The sequence below is a fragment of the Trichechus manatus genome, unplaced genomic scaffold (assembly GCF_000243295.1).
Source record: "Trichechus manatus latirostris isolate Lorelei unplaced genomic scaffold, TriManLat1.0 scaffold00383, whole genome shotgun sequence".
Classification (NCBI taxonomy): domain Eukaryota; kingdom Metazoa; phylum Chordata; class Mammalia; order Sirenia; family Trichechidae; genus Trichechus; species Trichechus manatus.
Window position 1 is genome coordinate 115,205 of NW_004444319.1, and position 19,924 is coordinate 135,128.

Sequence of the window (19,924 nt, forward strand, 5' to 3'; positions counted from 1 at the left end):
GAAGGAAATGTGAAAAGTACAAAGCAAGGCAAGGCTCTCCATACATTAAACAGTATGGCCAAGTCAAAAATAAGAAAAAAGAGGCCTTGTATATAAGAGAACAAAATGTTTATACGTTTCTAAACTAGAGAGCAGAGAACTAAAGTCATATTTGAAAGGTATTACAATAGAGGCAAACTTACCTAGTAGAATCTGTACTTCTACTTCAAATTAAATTTCCCCTTAATATGGTTGCTTCAAGATTCTTTCTGAAGGTGTTAACTATTTAATGAAGAGATTAAATGGAGAGGTATTTAAGGAATGGGAGAACCACCCTTTGTCTTGATAAAGTCCTGTGTCTCTCGGAGCTGCTAAATTGTCTGCTAGTCTCTGTGGAATCCAGGTGACTCTTCCCAGGATGGATTTGTCCAGCGCTTCGAGTGGTAAATTCCCATGGCTATCTTTGCTCTGTGTGCTACAGTGCCAAATGCCTTAGTCATTTTCCAGAGTTTATAAAAATGTAACTCACTAGCATGATTGGAGGGACTTTTTTTCTTTTTTTTTTTGGTGGGCTGTTTTTCAGTGATAAATTGGGTCAGGGGTTAATGGATGCTTTGAAATTTAATAGTTGAATTTCAAATTTAAGATGATAGTCAAGGGTCTCATACATGGGTTGTCTACCTAAAGTGTTTAAGATAACAATTTAGATGGAGAAAAAAAAAAAATTTTTTATATTTAATTATGTTAAAACATTGTTATTTATTACAAAGCACTATTTATTTTTGTTTAACATGTTTATTTTTTCATGATATCTAGTGGTTTCATGTTATTTTCATTAATTTTCCTTGTTTCTATTTTTTCCTATTTTCTTTGCATGTAATTTTGGGGGTTTTCTTTAAGTTTTTGCTTTGTTTTCTTAGTTAAGTGATTGTCATTCTTACTGATATATGTATTTACATATATTTGTGACCAATTTGAAGCCTTGTTGGTGCAGTGATTAAGAGTTTGGCTGCTAACTAAAAAGTCAACCGTTTGAATCCACCAGCTACTCCTTGGAAACCCTGTGGGGCAGTTCTACGCTGTCCTGTAGGGTCACTATGAGTAGTAATTGACTCGACGGCAAGGAGTTTGTTTGTTTTTTTTTTTTTGGTGCCCAATTTAGGATGGCATTACCTGAATGCCTAAAGTAAAAATTTACAGTAATTATTGGACTTAGCACATGCCTTATATTTATTCTAGAATAAAAACCTCTAACACCTCAGTTTTCAATCCACAAACATATGCTTTATACTCCTTTTCCCCTTTTCTCTTCATCAGGCACACTACAAAGGCAAGCATGCAGGAAGCGGATTATTTTTAGCCAAAGTCAAAAGGATACCCTCCAAGCGTCATTTGAACAGAATCCGTACCCTGATATAGCTTCCAGAAAACAACTGGCCAAAGAAACTGGCATTCCAGAGTATAAAATTCAGGTTAGTACTAGGTTTCTATTTCATTTTGACTCAGCGAAAAGCTTGGTAGAGAGAAAAGGAGGGCTAAGCACTATCTAGCAGTTCTCTTATATAAAGTATTTTGCTTAGAAGGCTTTTCCTATTAGATAATTGTTAAAAATAAAAACAAGATTAGTGTTTATACCTTTTAGAAATGCTGACAATATTGAGTGGATGTATTCACTGATGGTGGTAGGATAAGGTACTCATTCAGTATTTCCAGATAAGTGATAATTAGATTGTATTTGAGACTTTACTGACGTTAGGAACTAGATCACTATGGTAAGTCATTAATTGTTGGAATACACACAACAGAATAATGATTACTCTATAATTATGTAGAAACCGGGGGTAAGAATTCACAGAATTTCTCAATTCTCAGGCTAGTTTTTCTTTTTAGTTAAGTGTTTGAAATTTGACCCGTACACAAGAGTGTTTGGAGCCAAATTTTCTATTCAATTACTTTAATAGTATTATTGATGTAAAAATAAAACCAGTCTCAGTTTATCCACTTGTCAAAGAGATAATTTTACCAGAAGAAGAAGCAATATTTGGACTTCCAAAGAATAGTAAAAATTACTTTTTTGGGAAAAATAATAAGTTCAGGGTTTTGGATCAAATATAATCTCCAATAAACCATTGGGTGGAAGGGTTTCAGTCTAAACCTGGACAGGCTGATGGGAGCTGGATGGAAGAAATTTTGTTATCTCTGCATGCATCAGTTCTGGGTGGGGGAGATGGGATTTACACAAATTTCTTTATTGAAAGTACATCCTATGGGAATACTTGGTGGTTGGCTCACTGTGAGGCACTGGGTCCTTTTGACTTGATGGTGAGAAAGGAAAGTCCAGGAAACTACGTAACTGCGTAGGATGAGATTGGCTCTCCTATGGTGTTCAGTAACAACTCATACACAGATTGTTCCATAACATTGATTGCAATCCTGTCAAAGTGTCAGCATTCTCCCCATTTCCACCCTGGGTCCCCTGTTTCCATTTGTCCAAATTTTCTGTCCCTTCCTGCCTTTTCGTCTTTACTTTCCAGCAAATGTTGCCCTTTTGGTCTTGGATAGTTGATTTTCTAAGCAGCACATTCTTCATGGGTGTTACTGTTTGTTTTATGGGCCTGTCTATTGTCTGTCTGGCTGAAAGGTGACCTCTGGGAGTGGCTTCAGTTCCCAGTTAGAAGGGTGTCTTAGGACTATAGTCTCAGAGGTTCCTCCAGTCTCTATCAGGACAGTAAGTCTGGTCTTTTTTATGAATTTGAATTTTCTTCTGCATGTTTTTCCCACTCTAACTGGGACTACTATTGTGTTTCTGGTCAGAGTGGTAGTGGTGGTAGCAGGGCACCATCTAGTTCTGGTCTGAAGCCGAAGGAAGCTGTGGTTCATGTGGGCCATTAGTCCTTTGGACTAAGTGCTTCCTTGGGTCTTTTGTTTTCTTCACTCTCTGCTCCAGATTGGAAGAGACCAGTAGTTATATCTTAGATGGCCACTCTCAGCTTTTAAGACCCCAGATGCTACTTATCGAAGTAAGACGTAGAGCATTATCGTTATGAACTATGTTATGTCAATTGACCTAGATGTTCCCTTAGTCTATGGTCCTTAGCCTTCAAGCCCAGTAACTCAGTCCTGTGAGGTGTTTGGTTATGTCTAAGAAGTTTCCATAACTGTGCCTTCTATGTGTTCTATTATATATATGAATATATATGCAGTACATACAAACATATATGTATAAATATACACAACCATACCTATATATGCACACTAGTGTTCTCCTGTATGACTATTACACATATTTAGCATACTTATCTATCTATATATCCACTTGTAAATTATTGTTTGTTATTACTGTTGTTGCAGGATTGCGTATGTTATAGTATTTGCTGTAGTCATCCTTTATTCTTGCTTACCTCTCAGTGTCTTCCTTTGCCTTTGTCCGGTTGTGCTGACATCCCCCATATTGTGTATTGCCTTTCCCTTCACCAGAATTAACACATTTCTAGTATCTAGTTAGTGTTTCTCCTTTCTTCCCCCTCCCATTCCTGGTAACCAACAAAGAATGTTTCTTTCTGTGTGTAAACCTTTTCTTGACTTTTAATAATAGTGGTCTCATACAATATTTGCCCTTTTGTGATTAACTTATTTCACTCAGCATAATGTCCTCCAAATTCATTCACGTTGTGAGATGTTTCGTGGATTCATCATTATTCTTTATTGTTCCGTAGTATTCTATTGTGTATATGTATCACAATTTGTTTATCCATTCATCTGTTGATGGACACTTAGGTTGTTTCCATCTTTTTGCTATTGTGAATAATGCTGGAAAGAACATATGGATGTACATACATCTATTCGTGTCACAGCTCTTATTTCTCTTAGGATATACACCTAGGAGTGAGATTGCTGGATCATATGGTATTTCTATTTCTGGCTTTTTAAGGAAACGCTGTGCCATTTCCCATAGTGGTTGTACCATTTGACATTCCCACCAGCAGTGTATTAGAGCTCCAGTCTCCCTACAACCTCACCAGCATTTGTTGTTTTCTGTTTTTTTGGTCAGTGCCATTATTGTCCAGGTGAGATAGCATCTCATTGTAGTTTTGATTTGTGTTTCTCTAATGGCTAATGATCACAAGTATCTCTTCATGTGTTTGTTAGCCACCTGAATGTCATCTCTGGTGAAGTGTTTGTCCATGTCCTTTGCCCGTTTTTCAATCGTTTTCTTTTTGTTGTTGAGGTATTGAAATTGTCTATAAATTTTAGAGATTAAACCCTTGTCAGATATGTCGTTGCCAAAAAAATTTTCCTAGTATGTAGGTTCTCTTTTTACTCTTTGGAGAAGTCTTTTGATGAGCATAAGTATTTAATTTTTAGGAGGTCCCAGTTATCTAGTTTATCTTCTGCTGTTTATGCATTTTTAGTTATGTTTGATAGTCTATATGCCATAAATTAGGATCCCTAGCTTTGTCCTTATGTTTTCTTCCATAAACTTTATAGCTTTAGGTTTTATTTTTAGGTATTTAATCCATTTTGAGTTAGTTTTTGTTTCATGGTGTAAGGTATGGATCCCGTTTCATTTTTGTGTAAATGGATATCCGGTTTTGCCAGCACTATTTGTTAAAGATACTATCTCTTCCCTATTTAATGGACCTCGACCTTTTGTTCATAGATGGAAGGATTTACATCTGGGTTCTCAATTCTGTTCCATCGGTCTATGTATCGATCATTGTACCAGTGCCAGGCTGTTTTGACTACTGTGGCTGTATGGTAGGTTCTGACATCTGGATGTGTGAGGCCTCCTACTTTGTTCTTCCCCTTCAATATTGCTTTATTTATTCAGGGCCTCTTTCCTTACAATATAAAATTAGTGATTAGTTTTTCCATCTCTTCGAAAAATGCAGTTGGGATTTGGATCATGATTGCATTATATCTATGTATCACTTTGAGTAGTATTGAAATTTTCACAATATTAAGTACTCCTGTCCAACAGCATGGTATTTTTTCCCTTTTTATGTAGGTCTCTTTTGGTTTCTTGCAGTAGTATTTTGTAGTTTTCTTTGTACAAGTCTTTCACGTCCCTAATTAGATTTATTCCGAAGTATTTTCTTTTTTTGGGGGCTATTATAAGTGGTATTGTTTTCCTGATTTTCTTTTCAAAGTTCTCTTTGTTACTGTAGAAGTATCCATGTTGATCTTGTACCCTGTCACTTTACTGAATCTATTAGTTCTAACTTTCTTGTGGAATCTCTGGGATTTTCTATATACAGGATAATGCCATCTGTGAATAGGGATACTTTTACTTCTTTCTTACCAGTTTGGATGCCCTTTATTTCCTTTTTTTGCCCTATTTCTCTAGCTAGGACTTCCAATACAACATTGAATAGGAGTGGTGATAAACGGCTTCCTTGTCTGGTTCCTGTTCTCAATGGGATTACTTTCAATCTCCCTCCATTGAGAATGTTGGCTGTAGGTTTTGTATATTTGCCCTTAATTATATTGAGGGATTTCCCTTCTATTCTTATTTTGCTGAGAGTTTATATCAGGAAAGGGTGTTGCACTTTATGAAATATCTTTTCTGCATCAATTGAGGTGATTATGTGATCTTTTTCTTTGTTTTATTTATGTGGGGAATTACGCTGATTGTCTAATGTTGAACCATGCTTGCATATCTAGTATGAATCCCACTTGGTCGTGATGTGTTATTTGATATGCTGTTGAACTCTTTTTTTTTTTAAAGCAAAAAGAAAGATTTTATTATGCATATTTTTAAAGAGGCAAAAGTGAGAAACAGACAAGCATGCAGTCAGAGCCATGTCTCTCTGAGACTGAGGAACTTTATAGAATCATCAGTATATATTAACATTACAAATAGGTAAAATCATTGAAAGTTTCACCTTTTCACACACTGGCTAAAAACTGCCAAATCACTGTGATTTTACATTTTGAATTGTCTTTGTTAATAATCATTGGCACAGGTTTCAGTAATGACAGTCAGGAAGGTCTTCACTGGTCCAATAAATCTTACTATTCACTAAATGTTAATAGAAAAAGATAAGAGTGGAAAATATGTGGGTCTTTTGTGCTGTTTGTGATTTGTTTATGTGAAAGTTTCCCTAAAAGATGTTTTCCAAGATTGTCCTAGCTATTGTCTTTATATACCTCAGGGCTCAGTTGATGTGTCCTTCTGAGTCCTTGTGAGTCCAGCTCCAGCTAGGTCATATTCTTTACATTTGAGGACAGGGAATAATGGCTCCAATATCTAAAAAATTATTCCCTGCTTTTGATCAGAGATTGGAGATAATGCATCGATGATCAATATCTGGACTTAATCGGGCTCCTAGATGGCAGCCATGGCAGCCTCTTTAAACTTACAATGCTGGTTTTCCACCAGATACCATCTAGTTCTTCACCAAGATCTTAAGTGCAAGCAACTTTCTCATCAATCACATTGCTGAAATGAGCAGACTGAATGTAAATCAACATTTTAGCCTGAGGCTTTATTTTGCCTTTAAGAGTGTAAGACAGTAGAAGATAAGTTTTATTATGCCCAATACTATTAGGATACAGACTAAGAATATTATTATTCCTTGCAATAGTGATCTATCCCCCGTACTTATTCCTCATGGTAACCAACCAAATAAATCTGGTGTTTGTGAGGGTCTTACAGTGTGTAGCCAACTAGCTTGCTGTCTAATTCTATGTATATCCTGTTCTACTTCTCCTGTGTTATTTATCCAAATGCAGCTAGAGGTATTTGCTATAGCACAGACTACCTTCTTGGGCTATAAAAAATCTAAGGTTATTCTGTTATATCATGCCACCTTTGCTTAATGAGGTCAGAGACTGCTGTTGTGCTTCCATCCCATTAGCAACTTTGCCTGTTATTTGTCCTGCAGTGATTGATAAATTTGTTAAAGATTTCTCCAACTCAACGATACCATAAGTATAAAGTAAGTATAAAGCCCTTACAAATGACCAGCCCCACCCCGAGTATTGGACCAATAGGTTTTCTTCCGACTCTCATTTTACAATGTGTAGCAATTTAATGTTACCTTTCCAAATATTTACCAGCATCATTACTATGAATATCTAAAGATAATCCCAAAGTTCCAAAAGCGCATTTCCCATGCATTCGCCAAGAATCTAAACAAGAGATTATCCATGTAAATACACTGTCAGTTGGAAAAGGATCACCTAAACTAGTATAGTTAGATTCATCACACAGAAACATATATCTATAAGGAGCACCCAAAGTTTGTCGAGAGAAAATAGAAGGTATAAAAAAATTTACATGTGACAACCATGTTTCCAGTAGAGAATTCATGATTAGCAAGATAATACAGATGGACCTCTCCTGTTGGAGGTCTTCAGTTAATCTATTTAAAACGTACTAAGTGTTTCTCCCCAGGGCAAGCTGCCCCTCCTTGATTTACCTATTAACAATCATGAATCACTTTCTCAGAAGGAGAAATAGAGCCTAAGACAAAATAGAGTATGAGCCATGAGGTTGATCTCCTCTGAAAACTTGTTTTCTGTAAGATACGTAATTTTCTGCATAGCAGGGAGGTGAAAGTTTGATTACAAACATTAGACAGGCATTTCATACAACATCGTCTTGAAGACTAAAGGTCTACCTTAAACATAGCTCTCAGTCTGATCTTTGGAGTTAGTTTCCCAAAACAGACTGAATTCTTTAAAAGAAAAAAAGTACAACAGCCAGAGCAAAAAGATCTTACAAGTTTATCTGAACCATTGTTTGATGCAAAAGTGGCTTTCAGGAAGCAGTTTTTTTCTTTTCTTTTCTTTTTTTTTTAACCTCCTCAAAGCTCGAGGTTCAGAAGGACATACAAAGGCAATGTTTACCCGGAGCTCCATGAAAGCCAGGAGTCTGGCTTCCAGGAGAATTACTACTCTTTCATCATTCCCACCTTTGGATCATAATCCTGCTATAGGATCTTTGATCAAAAATGTTCAATAAATGGTAGTTGGGCACGGTTTTTAAGATCCCAGCTACCATACATATGCTGTTGAATTCTATTGGCTAGAATTTTGTTGAGAATTTTTGCTTTTATATTCATGAGGGATATTGGTCAGTAATTTTCTTTTTTGTGATGTCTTTGCCTGGCTGCGGGGCCCTGGTGGCGCATTGATTAAGCGTTTGGCTGCTAACCAAAAGGTTGGCAGTTCGAATCCTCCAGCCACCCCTTGGAAACCCTACTTTTTCTTCCATGAACTTTATAGTGATGTTGCCGTCCTGTGCTCCTCACACGGGGTTGCTACTTGCTTTGTCTCAAGATGACCAAACTGTGCCGGGATGGCTAGCAGGACACCTCCACTCCGTATTGCTCCTCATTTGCTGCTTTTGTTCCAATTTCTCCCTCCAATTGGTGTTTAATTCAATTCTTTACCCTTCATTTTGATGTTCAGGGCTCCAGAATTGTCATCTGCATCTGTTTCACTTCGTTTTTTGTGTCTTTGCTGTTGAGGGACAGCACGGTGTGTCTGACTAAGCTGCCATCTTGGCTCCTCTCTAGGAGTTTCCTCATTGATAACTGATCCTGGGATGAAATAAGAGGTAAATGAATGAGTGTTAGCTCAGCAGTTTGTGTCAGCCAACTTTGCCTTTCTGTTTAAAGGAATTCTTAACAGAGATCATGTCCACATATACTGGGTGTTATGAAATGGTGTTGCTTATGAGGAGATGACGGGGTTAAGAAAAGGCTGTTCCTTTGGAAGACCAAACACTGTCTCTTAAATTAGAGACATTTACTTTAGATACCATAAGGATGACAAAAAGAAATTCTGGTTTAAGTTGATAGCAGATTGTGTGCTGTCCTGAATTTTATCCTAACATGCTGAGATAATGACATCATTCCTAGCGTACTACATTGCCTGTCTCTTATGGATATTTCCCCAAAGGGCAAATTGCCAAATACATTTTTTATTGGACTTGATGCTTGCTCTGGTGCAGACTGAGTTGTGTGATTCTCACTTTTTTTTTTCATTTAGATTTGGTTTCAAAACCACAGACGGAGTCATCGAAGACAGAAACAAATGGAGTCTGGATGCTCCTTTGGGGAAGATCAGGGACAGGATAAGCTTCAGTCTAGGACTCAAGGTAAGGAGCCACCAGTCTAAATGCAATTTCTCAATGGATCCCATGGACAGTAGAAACCACTCTGTATGTTGTACCCAAATACTCCACAAGAATACTTAGGATAAGAACAAAATATAGCTTGTTCTGGACACCCTAACGTCAGAGACATAAACATTGTCCAAACATTTGGCTGTGACAGGCCAGTTCTTAGCAAAGAAAACTTGGATTTCTGATCCTGCTGCTGCTAGGAAGTGAAGCCTCCTCGTCTCTGTCACTCTGAGGTTTTATTCTAAGGGTAGAACAGGATGATGTGTTCCTCAAGGGGGTGTAGAAGGAGTAAAAGTGGTTAGAATGATATTCAAAAATTGGTGTTTGGTGTTTTAATGTGAAAGCTGGCTTAAAAGCCCTCTTTTGTACCTGTGTTCTCCTTTACCAAAAGAAGCCAGACGAAGTCGAACATCCATCACAAGTACTCAGAAGAGCATCCTAGTTCAAGCCTTTGAGAGGAATCAGTACCCTAATATTGCTATCAGGGAAGAACTGGCTCGACAAACAGAGATTCCAGAGTCAAGTATTCATGTAAGTTCTAATGCTATGGCACCACATTTGTCTCCCCTAGAAATATTTCCCCCCGAGATGTTGCGTGGTGTATTTGGTTTATTTGGGTTATCACAGTGGTCTAAGGCAACGGTATGAGGTGGTAAACACCTGGCACTGCAAGTTACAGTCCTGCAAAAGGAAACATTTTAAAACCCACCTACCAGTGGGGCATACACTCTGAAACAATAGAAGGAAAAAAGTGGGAAAATGTGAAAGTTAATACTATTTTGGAAACATCCTCTATGTCAAGGTTTCTAAACTTTGGCAATATTGTCATTTGGGGCTGAATAGTTCTTTGGTTTGAGGAGTTGTTCTGTGCATGGTGGAAAGTTATTCAGCATCACAGATGCCAGTATAGCCCCTGTCCCTATTATTCTAGCTGTGATGACTGACAAAACCTATACACTGTTGCCAAGTGACCTCCAGTTGAGGAGTAAAAATTGCTCTTGTTGAGTACCTTCTCTCCCTTTGTTAAATGTTACAGAATTATGAAGCACACTCATAGGATAATCTACACAGAAACTCTCAAACACTATTAATCATGTTGATAAAGTTATGAACATATTTATAAATGTGTGTCTAAGACACGTATTGTCTTAAACACATCAGCAAAGAGGAAAAATGTCAACCTTGTCAAGGCAGCTTGTTTGCATATCAAGTGTTGAAATTAAAGGGTATATTCTGGAAACTATACCTGTTCAACCAACTGGAGTTTCCCTTTCATCTATAGTTGATAGTGGGGTGTGCCATGATCTCAATTTGTCTGCTTGTATTATATAAATGGAACATATGGACCAAATTTATTAATTTCAACTCCAGAACACTTTGTTAAGAAAATTTGTGACACAGTAGATGATTTTCATATGGATCACAGAATTGCCAAGAGGAGGAAAGATTTGTTTTTTTAATAATTTATTTTATTTATTTTTGTTGTTGTTGAGAATATACACAGCAGAACATACACTAATTCAACAGTTTCTACATGTACAATTCAGTGACAGTGATTACATTCTTGGAGTTGTGTAGCCATTCTCACCTTCCTTTTCTGAGATATTCCTCCTCCATTAACATAAACTCACTGCCCCCTAAGTTTCCTAGATAAACTTTTGAGTTGCTGTTGTCAATTTTATTCCATACAGATAGATCTTGAAAGAACATAATGCTCAAGGCAGACATTTTTTACTAGTTAATCTAAACTATTTTTGGTTTTAAGAAGACTTTAGGGATATTTTTGGTTTCAGTTTTAAAGATTATTTCAGGGAAACAGTTTTGGGGATTCATAAACCTCCATGGATCCAGAAAATCTGGATTCCATGAGAATTTTAAATTCTGTTCTGCATTTGGCTTCTTTTGATCAGGACTCTTCTATAGAATCTTTGATCAGAAGGTTCAGTAATGGTAGCAGGACACCATCTAGTTCTTCTGGACTCATGTCAAAGGAGGCAGGTTGTTCATGGAAGCAATTAGCCACACATTCCATTTCAAGAGGGGAAAAATTTAAAGGAATTATGATTGTGTGTGAACATGATGATCTCTGGGCTGGGGTGATGGATTTCCAAATATATGCCTTACAATACAAATAAGACTAATAATAAATTATAGAGTTATAGAAAAATGAAAACAAAAAAGAAGGGCCGTGTAGAGTGATAAAAGCCTGATATTCTAATAAATCAATGCAGAATACATCTCAAGGCAAAAAACAAAAACAAAAAAACAAGCAAACAAGCAAAACAAGAACAAAATCTGTTGCCATTGACTCAATTCCAACTCATGGTGACCCCATGTGTTTCAGAGAAGAACTGCTCCATAGAACTTTCTTGGCTGTAATCTTTATGGAAGCAGAGCACCAGGCTTTTCTACTGTGGTGCCACTGGGTGGGTTCAAACCATGTATGCACCAGACACCCCTTGGCAATTCTATGGGGGCAGTTCTACTCTGTTGTATAGGGTCGCTATGAGTTGGAATCAACTCGACAGCAATGGTTTTTTGTTTTTTTTTTTAACCTTGGTTGAGTAGTTAAGCACAAATCATTTAGGTCACCTAGTGTCTTACATCTCAAACACGAGTAAATTGCTTTTAATTTGGACATACTTTAAAAGACCAAATGTTATATATTGTATTACCCTGAGATTAGCTTTGTAGAAATAACCCCTTTGCTTTACAGTGTATGAAATATAGAGCTGGAATCTCTTATGTCTTCACATGTCCCTGTCTCCCTATTCTGCACCTAGAAATGGTTCCGGAATCAAAGAATGCGACACCCAAAAGGACAGAGTACAAGAAAACATGTGAATTCCTTGACAGTTGACCTAAATTTGAGTGTTCAGCAGGACCAAAGCAACCATTCCACTGTACGAAGCACGTTTCATCATTTTCCTCCCTCTAATTCTTTCAGCAGGAACCAAACACTTACACCTGCTCTTCTTCTGTCCTACATGTCTTTTGCTCCTTGGGATCCCAAGCACCCAATTGTGAGCCAAGCACCAGGTGTCATGATGGTCCAGCCCACCCAGACTCTTCAGAGAGGAGAGAATTCTCATAGCCCTCTGACACTTTTGAATCACTTGTCAATCAGTGATCTGAGAAGGGGGCTCTTAGATACTCAGACTCCTTCCTGGCCCCAATGCCAAGGAAAATGCCCTGATCACAACGAACACAATGGACTGGCAGGATTGCACATCCAGCACTATTCTCAGCCACAACCTGATAACAAAAAACAAAAATGGTGGGATCAAAGTCAGCAAGACCTAGCTCTCATTACACAATACTGGGATGAGATGTGCCAGGCTCTGATAGCTGAATGGGAACCTCCTGAAGGGACACTGTGGCCTCCAGGATTCCCTGAGATGGATCTGTGACAGCATCAGTTTGAGAGCCCTGTCCTTCATTGACCAACCGCACCAGTAAGGGGTAGAAACCTCAAGCTTTATAGATCAACATCTCATCTGTCAAACAGATCAAAGACACAACCCTTTGCATTTGGATCCACAGAAGGAGGCCCCTCCACAATCTGAACCACCACTCAGTGTAGATGATTTTCAGGTTTCCTCCACATGCTGCGAAGGTCACCAAGACCTCAGAAGAGGAAGATGTCATTCTGATGTTCCTGGTCCTGGCCTCCTCTTCTTTGATTGGAATCAGAATGATTTAAGGGACAATGAACAACGAGGATGTCACAATCAGGAGCAAGATTAAAGCAGGAAGAAAGACAAATCACTTGGAAACCCAAATGGAGGCTTTTACTCTGTCCTGTGGGCAGTGCTTGCCTTCTGTATTCACCTCATTATCTAAATGACGGTTTCAAATCTTCATTCTGCATCAGGAGGCACAACAGGCACCAGGCAGCAGACACATACTCTGAATCCTTGATGGACAAAAGTATTTTCTGCAGTCATCACCTCCTGGCCAGTCTGGACAACTAGTAAACTCTAACTGAACCCAGGCTAAGAAAATAGTTCTAAGAGGGACACATCTGCCATTATTTCCCTTCTGGCAATAAGAGAAGTCAAATGGAAATAAATTTGATGTGTAGAAGACGAGAAGATGCTATATTTCCTGATGATGTGAGTTCATAAAATTGAGTGTTTTCCTATCTCTGAGGGTTGGAGTTGGGAAATAGAGATTACCTCAGTAATAAGAAAAAAATTAAATAGATTATGATATACCCATAATACCAAGTAGTCTTCATGTGTAAATGTATTTTTTCTCTTGAGCATTTAAAACATCCAGAAAACTACAAACAAAATTACAAGAGCAACACCATGCCATCACTGAAAAAAATTTTTGATGTTACTATGGGTGACCCCATGTGTTACAGAGTAGAGCTACTCCATAAGGTTTTCTTAGTAGTAACCTATAGGGTTGCTATAAGTCAGAATGGACTTGATGGCAACGGGTTTTTTAGTCTTTAGGGAAACAGATGCGTGGTGCTACTTGGTAGGTTTGAACCACCAACTTAAGACTGGTAATTGAGTGCAAACTGTTTGCATCAGCCAGGGACATTAGACACAAACTGTACCTAACTGTTCCAACTTATGTACAAATTCGACTTAAAAGCAGACTTAGGAATGGAACTCGTTTGTAATCTGGGGACTGTCTGTATATGTGTATCCACAACATTCCCAATTTCAGTTTAAATAAATTGTATGTATACTCAAACCTCTTGGTCATCCTTAATCTGAGACTCCTCCCTTCTTTAAAAATGGTAACTTCTAAAAATGTGTTATGGTGTATCAAGCTGCATGTCAATTTACATTGGTACAATAAATATATCTTTGAAAAATAATTATTACTTCATTGTGTTATTTTATCAATTTGCATTCTGCCTTGTGGTGCAATTCTTTTAGTAATTTGTTTTTTCTACTTTCCACTTGAAGGTGTGGGAACAAGGCTGGACACCTAGATCTAGTTCATAGCTTATATCTATAGAGACACCAGTTTCACACTACTACAAACTGTGCAGTGGACATACTTACATATGTCTCTAGGTACATTATATGCAAGAGTTTCTCAAGGTTTTATACACCTCATACCATCAAGAAAGCAGTGCAAGGAGCAGAGCACATCCTTTGGAGCTGAGGTTCCTGCGCTGAGATACTCCCAGACCAAGGGAAGACAGATGCATCACAAGGAACTTCCTCCGGAGCTGACAGAGACAGAAAGCCTTCCCCTGGAGCGGATACCTTGAATTTGGACTTGTAGTCTACTAGACTGTGAGAGAATAAATTTCTCTTTGTTAAAAGCCATCCACTTGTGGTATTTCTATTATAGCAGCACTAGATGACTAAGACAGAATTTGGTACCGAGAGTGGGGTGCTGCTCTAACAGATACCTAAAATGTGGAAGTGGTTTTGAAACTGAATGGATAGAGGAGCAGCAGAGAACCTGAAGGGGCAGAGAAGTGGCAGCAGCAGAGAACCAGCAGCAGCAGAATGAGAATGGCACCATACGGTGCTGGAGCCGACCCACAGACAGACAGCTGAGTGCCTGTGTGCAGTAGGCTTCCTGGTGGAGTGGGGTGCCTCCAGGCACTTATTGGTGGAACTACAGAGCTTTGGAACACTTGTCCCAGTAGGACAGATGCTGGCATGAAGCCCAAGGGCCAAGAAGCCACAGGAAGCAGAAGCTAAAGAGACAAGCAACACAAGAAGCTGAGTTGCCTCAGTCTCAAAAGGTATAGCCACCACCTCTGGGGTTTCAAAGAGTGGAGCCATGGCCTCTGGTGTTTCTAAGGGTGGAGTTGCCACTCAGATGGACTCGCAGAATAGTGCACCTAAAGCTGAGGGAGCAGAGCTGCTGTCCCAGTGGGCCTGGAAGGCGGAGCTGAAGCCCATGGCCGAGTGGCCTCCACTCAGAATCTGGAGAGTGTGGCTAATACCTAGAGTCTGGAGGAGAGAGCTATTGTGTGACTGGTCTAAGAGAACAGAGGATTATTTGCAAAGCCTTGAGGGCTAAAGTAATGTGTTCTGCTGACTTGCTTGGTGCCTGTTATCCCTTCTTTTCCTCCAGTTTCTCCCATTTGTAGTGGAAATGTCTAGCTTGTGCCTGTTCTGCCATTGTACCTTTGGAAACATGTAACTTGTATTTTAGGTTTCACAGATGAAGAGGAATTTTTGGATTTTGGACTTGGAGTTAAGACTTTTTCTACAATATGATGAGATAAATATGTTTTGCATGTTGCAAGGACATAAATTTTGGGGGGCCAAAGGGTAGAATGTCGTGGATTGAATTGTGTGTCCCAGAAATATCTGTCAACTTGTCTAGGTCATGATTCCCAGTATTGTATGATTGTGTACCATTTTGTAATCTGATGTGATTTCCTTATGTGTTGTAAACTCTATCACTATGATCTAATAAAATGGATTAGTGGCAGTTATGTTGATGAGGTCTACAAGATTAGATAGTGTCTTAAGCCAATCTCTTATGAGATATAAAAGAGAGAAGTGAGCAGAGACACATGGGGACCTCACACCACCAAGAAAGCAGTGCTGGGGGCACAGCGTGTCCTTGGTTCCTGAGATGAGATGCTGCCAGACAAAGGGAAGACTGATGACATGGATCTTCCTCCTGAGCTGACAGAGAAAGCCTTCCCTTGGAGCTGACGCCCTCACTTTGGACTTGTAGCCTACTGGACTGTGAGAGAATAAACTTCTCTTTGTTAAAGCCATCCACTTGTGGTATTTCTGTTATAGCAGCACTGGATGACTAAGACAGAATTTGGTGCAGGTGCCAGAATATTGTAACCTTAGTATTTATTGCCAAATTACCCTCAGCAGAAGTTATTGGTCCTAATATACATTCAACTTTGAGGGCAGTGGTGGTTCAGTGGTAGAAGTCTCGCCTTCCATGAGGGAGACTTGCCTTCCATGCAGGAGATTCCTGACCAATGCACCTCATGCGCAGACACCACTCATCTTTGTCAGTAGAGGCTTTGTGTTGCTATGATGCAGAACATATTTCAGCAGATCTTCCAGACTAAAGACAGAGTAGAAAGAAATGCCTGGTGATCTACTTTCAAAAACTCAGCCAATTAAAAGTCTATGGATCACAACAGTTCGATATCAGTGTGCATAGGGTTCCCATGAGTCAGGGACTGTAAAAAGGTAGTAGTAGTGTCAGAATCTAACTTCAGTATAATGACCAAGATCCTCCCAAAGCTGATTCCCATGAGGTGGAGATCAGACATACCTCCACTCTCCAACCTTTTACCAGTTCTGACACCAGCCGCCCCTCCTATACTACTGTCTACATCTCTGTTGGGTTTGATAATTTGTTGCAATGACCACACCAAACTCAAAGACCATACTTACAGTTAAGTGTTTATTAAAGAAATAACAGCATGCAACTCGGGATCAGGATCAATAAGCTACAACTCAGGACCAGGAAGCATGTAGGCAAAGTCTGGAAGCCTCCCTCAAAGTGGAGAGCACATACCTCCCTTCTTCAGTACAGGACAGCCTCTCAGCTCCTCTCAGCTGTGCAAGCAAACAGGCCCTTCTCTCTGCCAGGCACACCGCCTCTCAGCAGTGCAGGCCTCCTCTCAGCCTCCTCAGGACAGGCTTTTCCTCAGCCCCCTCAGGACAGGCTTCTTCTCATCCCCTTCAGGATAGGCCTCCTTTTGGTTATGCACACCCCCCTCAGCCTTGCAGGCCTCTCTGTCTTCAGCCTCCCTGCCGTTGGCCTCTCCACTGCTGACTGACCCAGCTCACAGCCAGTGGAGCAGTTTTGTTCGGCTCTCTTAGCTGCGTTCCCAGCAGCAGGTTTCTGCCATCACCACTGACTCTGCCGCTGGGCCCCTTTTGGGCCTGTTGCCCCTAAGCTGTGCCACAAGGCCTCTTCCAGGCCTTTTGCTGTCTTCAGTGTTACAGCCCTTGACCTGTGTTCCAGATCTTTTAGGAGGTTCCTAGCTTCCTCTCACTGCTTCTCTCTTCTTGCATTTCTTGCCTTTTCTCCTTTCTGCTGCTTTCCTCCTTCTTTTGTCTGCCAATCACTGTGGGGTTGGCTGCATGTATAAGTAAACTCCTAGTCAATTTCAAGGCTGGCCCTTTCACCAGGGCCACGAACTGACCAATCCTCTCTTGGCAGGCCACAAACCTTCATGTGCATTGTCTACAGTTACTTCACTTGCATTGACCAAGGTGAATACCAATCACAAGGAAGGCTGCAGCCCAGGGACACACAAAAATTATCATACCATCTTTGTATACAGTTTCCCAGGAAATGTCAGTCAACCTGGATGAAAATAACAAACCCTCTAGGGTAGAAAACTGGGGCAAACGTAACTCCTCAGGGCTTAGGGAAAAAAATCTCTCAAGCTGTTGATCCAAAAAAATCAAGACAAAAGGCCACATAAAGAAACTCATTTCCCCACAAGGGCTGACTCTAAGTCAACTAACAAATACATTAATTAATCACCTAGTGAATTAAAACACACATGTGTGTGTATACACAGGCACATTCACAGACAAAAATATACACATCTGAGTAGCACAAATCTACCTAAAAAGAAGCTGATATAACTATTTGATATTGTTGGTATGATGCTTTTTTTTTCTTAATTTCCCCAAAATGATTCTTATGTGCTGCCAGAGACTGGAGATCATAGTATTACTAGTCACATGTTCATATTTCCAACACATATGTGGACAGACTTCTCCAAGTTGTGAAAACAAATCTAATGTTTGTACATTGTGAAACGTATTTGTATCTATAATCTATATTTATACCTAGTCTATATTTTCATCTACAGCTGTCTGCATATGTGTACCTATATGTATATTTATATAATTATATATTTATCTATAATTATAAATATGTCTGTACTAAATCTACATCTCCACTCCCCAGCTCCCTATATTCTTATCTCTCTATATAAGTTGTGATGGTTAAGATTGTGTGTCAACTTGGCTGGGCCAGATTCTCAGTGTTTTGGCAGTCGTATAATGTGGTGATCACTTCCCTGTTGAGATTTGATATGTGATCACCTCCATGATGTGATCTGCTATGAGTAGCCAATCAGTTGAAGGGCAATTTCCTTGGGCATGTGGCCTGAATCAAATGTGGGCAGACATTCTGTCTGGCAGGGCTCAGGGGCTTTTGCTGTTCTGGATCCTGCAGCTGGCTCCTGCTCGTCTGACCTCCAGTTCTCGGAACCTGAGCTAGCAGCTTACATGAAGTCTTGCCTGCTGATCTTGGGATTTGTCGATCTTCACAGCCCTTCACTCTGGCCTGCCGATCTTGGGTTTGCCAGCATCTGCAGCTACGTGAATCAGGAGAAACCTCTTTCCTGACCCAGGGACTTGGGACATTACAGTCTCTCTAACCGCGTGGTCCATTTCCTATATATATATATATATATATGCTTGAGCCCACTGTGACAGCCACTCTGTCAATCCATTTCATTGAGGGTCTTCCTCTCATTTGCTGACCCTCTATTTTACCAGGCATGATGTCCTTCTCAAGGGACTGATCCCTCCTGATAACATGTCCAAAGTATGTGAGACTTAGTCTCACCATTCCTGCTTCTAAGGAGCATTCTGGCTGTACTTCTTCCAAGACAGATTTGCTCATTCTTCTGATGGTCTGTGATGTATTCAGTATTCTTCACCAACACCATAATCAAAGGCGTCAATTCTTCTTTGGTCTTCCTTATTCATTGTCCAGTTTTCACATGCATATGAAGTGGTTGAAAATACCATGGGTTGGGTCAGGCACAACTTAGTCCTCAAAGTTACTTCTTTGCTTTTTAACACTTTAGAGAGGTCTTTTGCAGCAGATTCGCCCAATGCAATGTGTCCTTTGATTTCTTGACTGCTGCTTCCATGGGGGTTGCTTGTGGATCCAAGTAAAATGAAATCCTTGACAACTTCAATATTTTCTCCGTTTATCATGATGTTTATTTGTCCATTTGTGAGGATTTTTTGTTTTCTTTATCTTGAGGTGTAATCCATACTGAAGGCTGTGGCCTTTGATATTCATTAGTGAGTAAGTGCTTCAAGTTTTCTTAAATATCAACAAGCAACGTTGTGTCATCTGCATTCGCAGGTTGTTAATGAGTCTTCCTCCAATCCTGACGGTACGTTCTTCTTTATGTAGTCCAGGTTCAAGGATTCTTTGCTCAGCAAAGAATAAGCATGGTGAAAGGATACAACTCTGATGCACACCTTTCTTCATTTTAAACCACATAGTATCCCCTTGTTCTGTTCAAGCCTCTTAGTCTACATACAGGTTCCACATGAGCACTACTAGGTGTTCTGGAATTCCCATTCTTCACAATGTTATCCATAATTTATTATGTTCTACAGAGTTGAACGCCTTAGCGTAGTCAATAAAAACATAAATAAACACCTTTTTGGTATTTTCTGCTTAGAAACAAGATCATCTGACATCAGGAATGATATCCTTTGCTCCACATCCTCTTCTGAATCCGACTTGAATTTCTGGCAGTTTCATGTTGATGTACTGCTACAGTCGTTTTTGAATGATCTTCAGCAAAATTTTACTTGTGTGTAATATTAATAATATTGTTCTATAATTTCCACATTCTGCTGGATCACCTTTTTTTGGATTGGGCACAAATATGGATCTCTTCCAGTCGGTGGTCAGGTAGCTGTCTTTCAAATTTCTTGGCATAGATGAGTGAGCACCTCCAGTGTTGCACTGGTTTGTTGAAGCATCTCAATTGGTATTCCATCAATTCCTGGAGCCTTGTTTAACGCCAATGCCTTCAGCACATCTTGGACTTCTTCCTTCAATACC

At 39.5% G+C, this 19,924-nt stretch overlaps 1 protein-coding gene across 1 annotated transcript; it reads left to right on the forward strand.

Annotated features, from left to right (window-relative positions):
- Positions 1 to 397: 397 nt before the first annotated feature.
- LOC105756993 (double homeobox protein 4C-like) lies at positions 398 to 12,525 on the forward strand. The gene is made up of 5 exons (XM_023725738.1): positions 398 to 422; positions 1,297 to 1,451; positions 8,980 to 9,092; positions 9,496 to 9,646; positions 11,899 to 12,525. Exons 1-5 carry the CDS (start codon positions 398 to 400, stop codon positions 12,523 to 12,525), a joined length of 1,071 nt encoding a protein of 356 aa, XP_023581506.1.
- Positions 12,526 to 19,924: the final 7,399 nt, after the last annotated feature.

What these genes read in the sequence shown, in the direction of transcription:
- LOC105756993 (XM_023725738.1), top strand. Translation starts at nt 398, where the DNA reads ATGGATTTGTCCAGCGCTTCGAGTG. An exon ending in TTTGTCCAGCGCTTCGAGTG is followed by an intron (nt 423 to 1,296) that starts GTAAATTCCCAT and finishes TCTCTTCATCAG; the next exon opens with GCACACTACAAAGGCAAGCA. An exon ending in TTCCAGAGTCAAGTATTCAT is followed by an intron (nt 9,647 to 11,898) that starts GTAAGTTCTAAT and finishes TTCTGCACCTAG; the next exon opens with AAATGGTTCCGGAATCAAAG.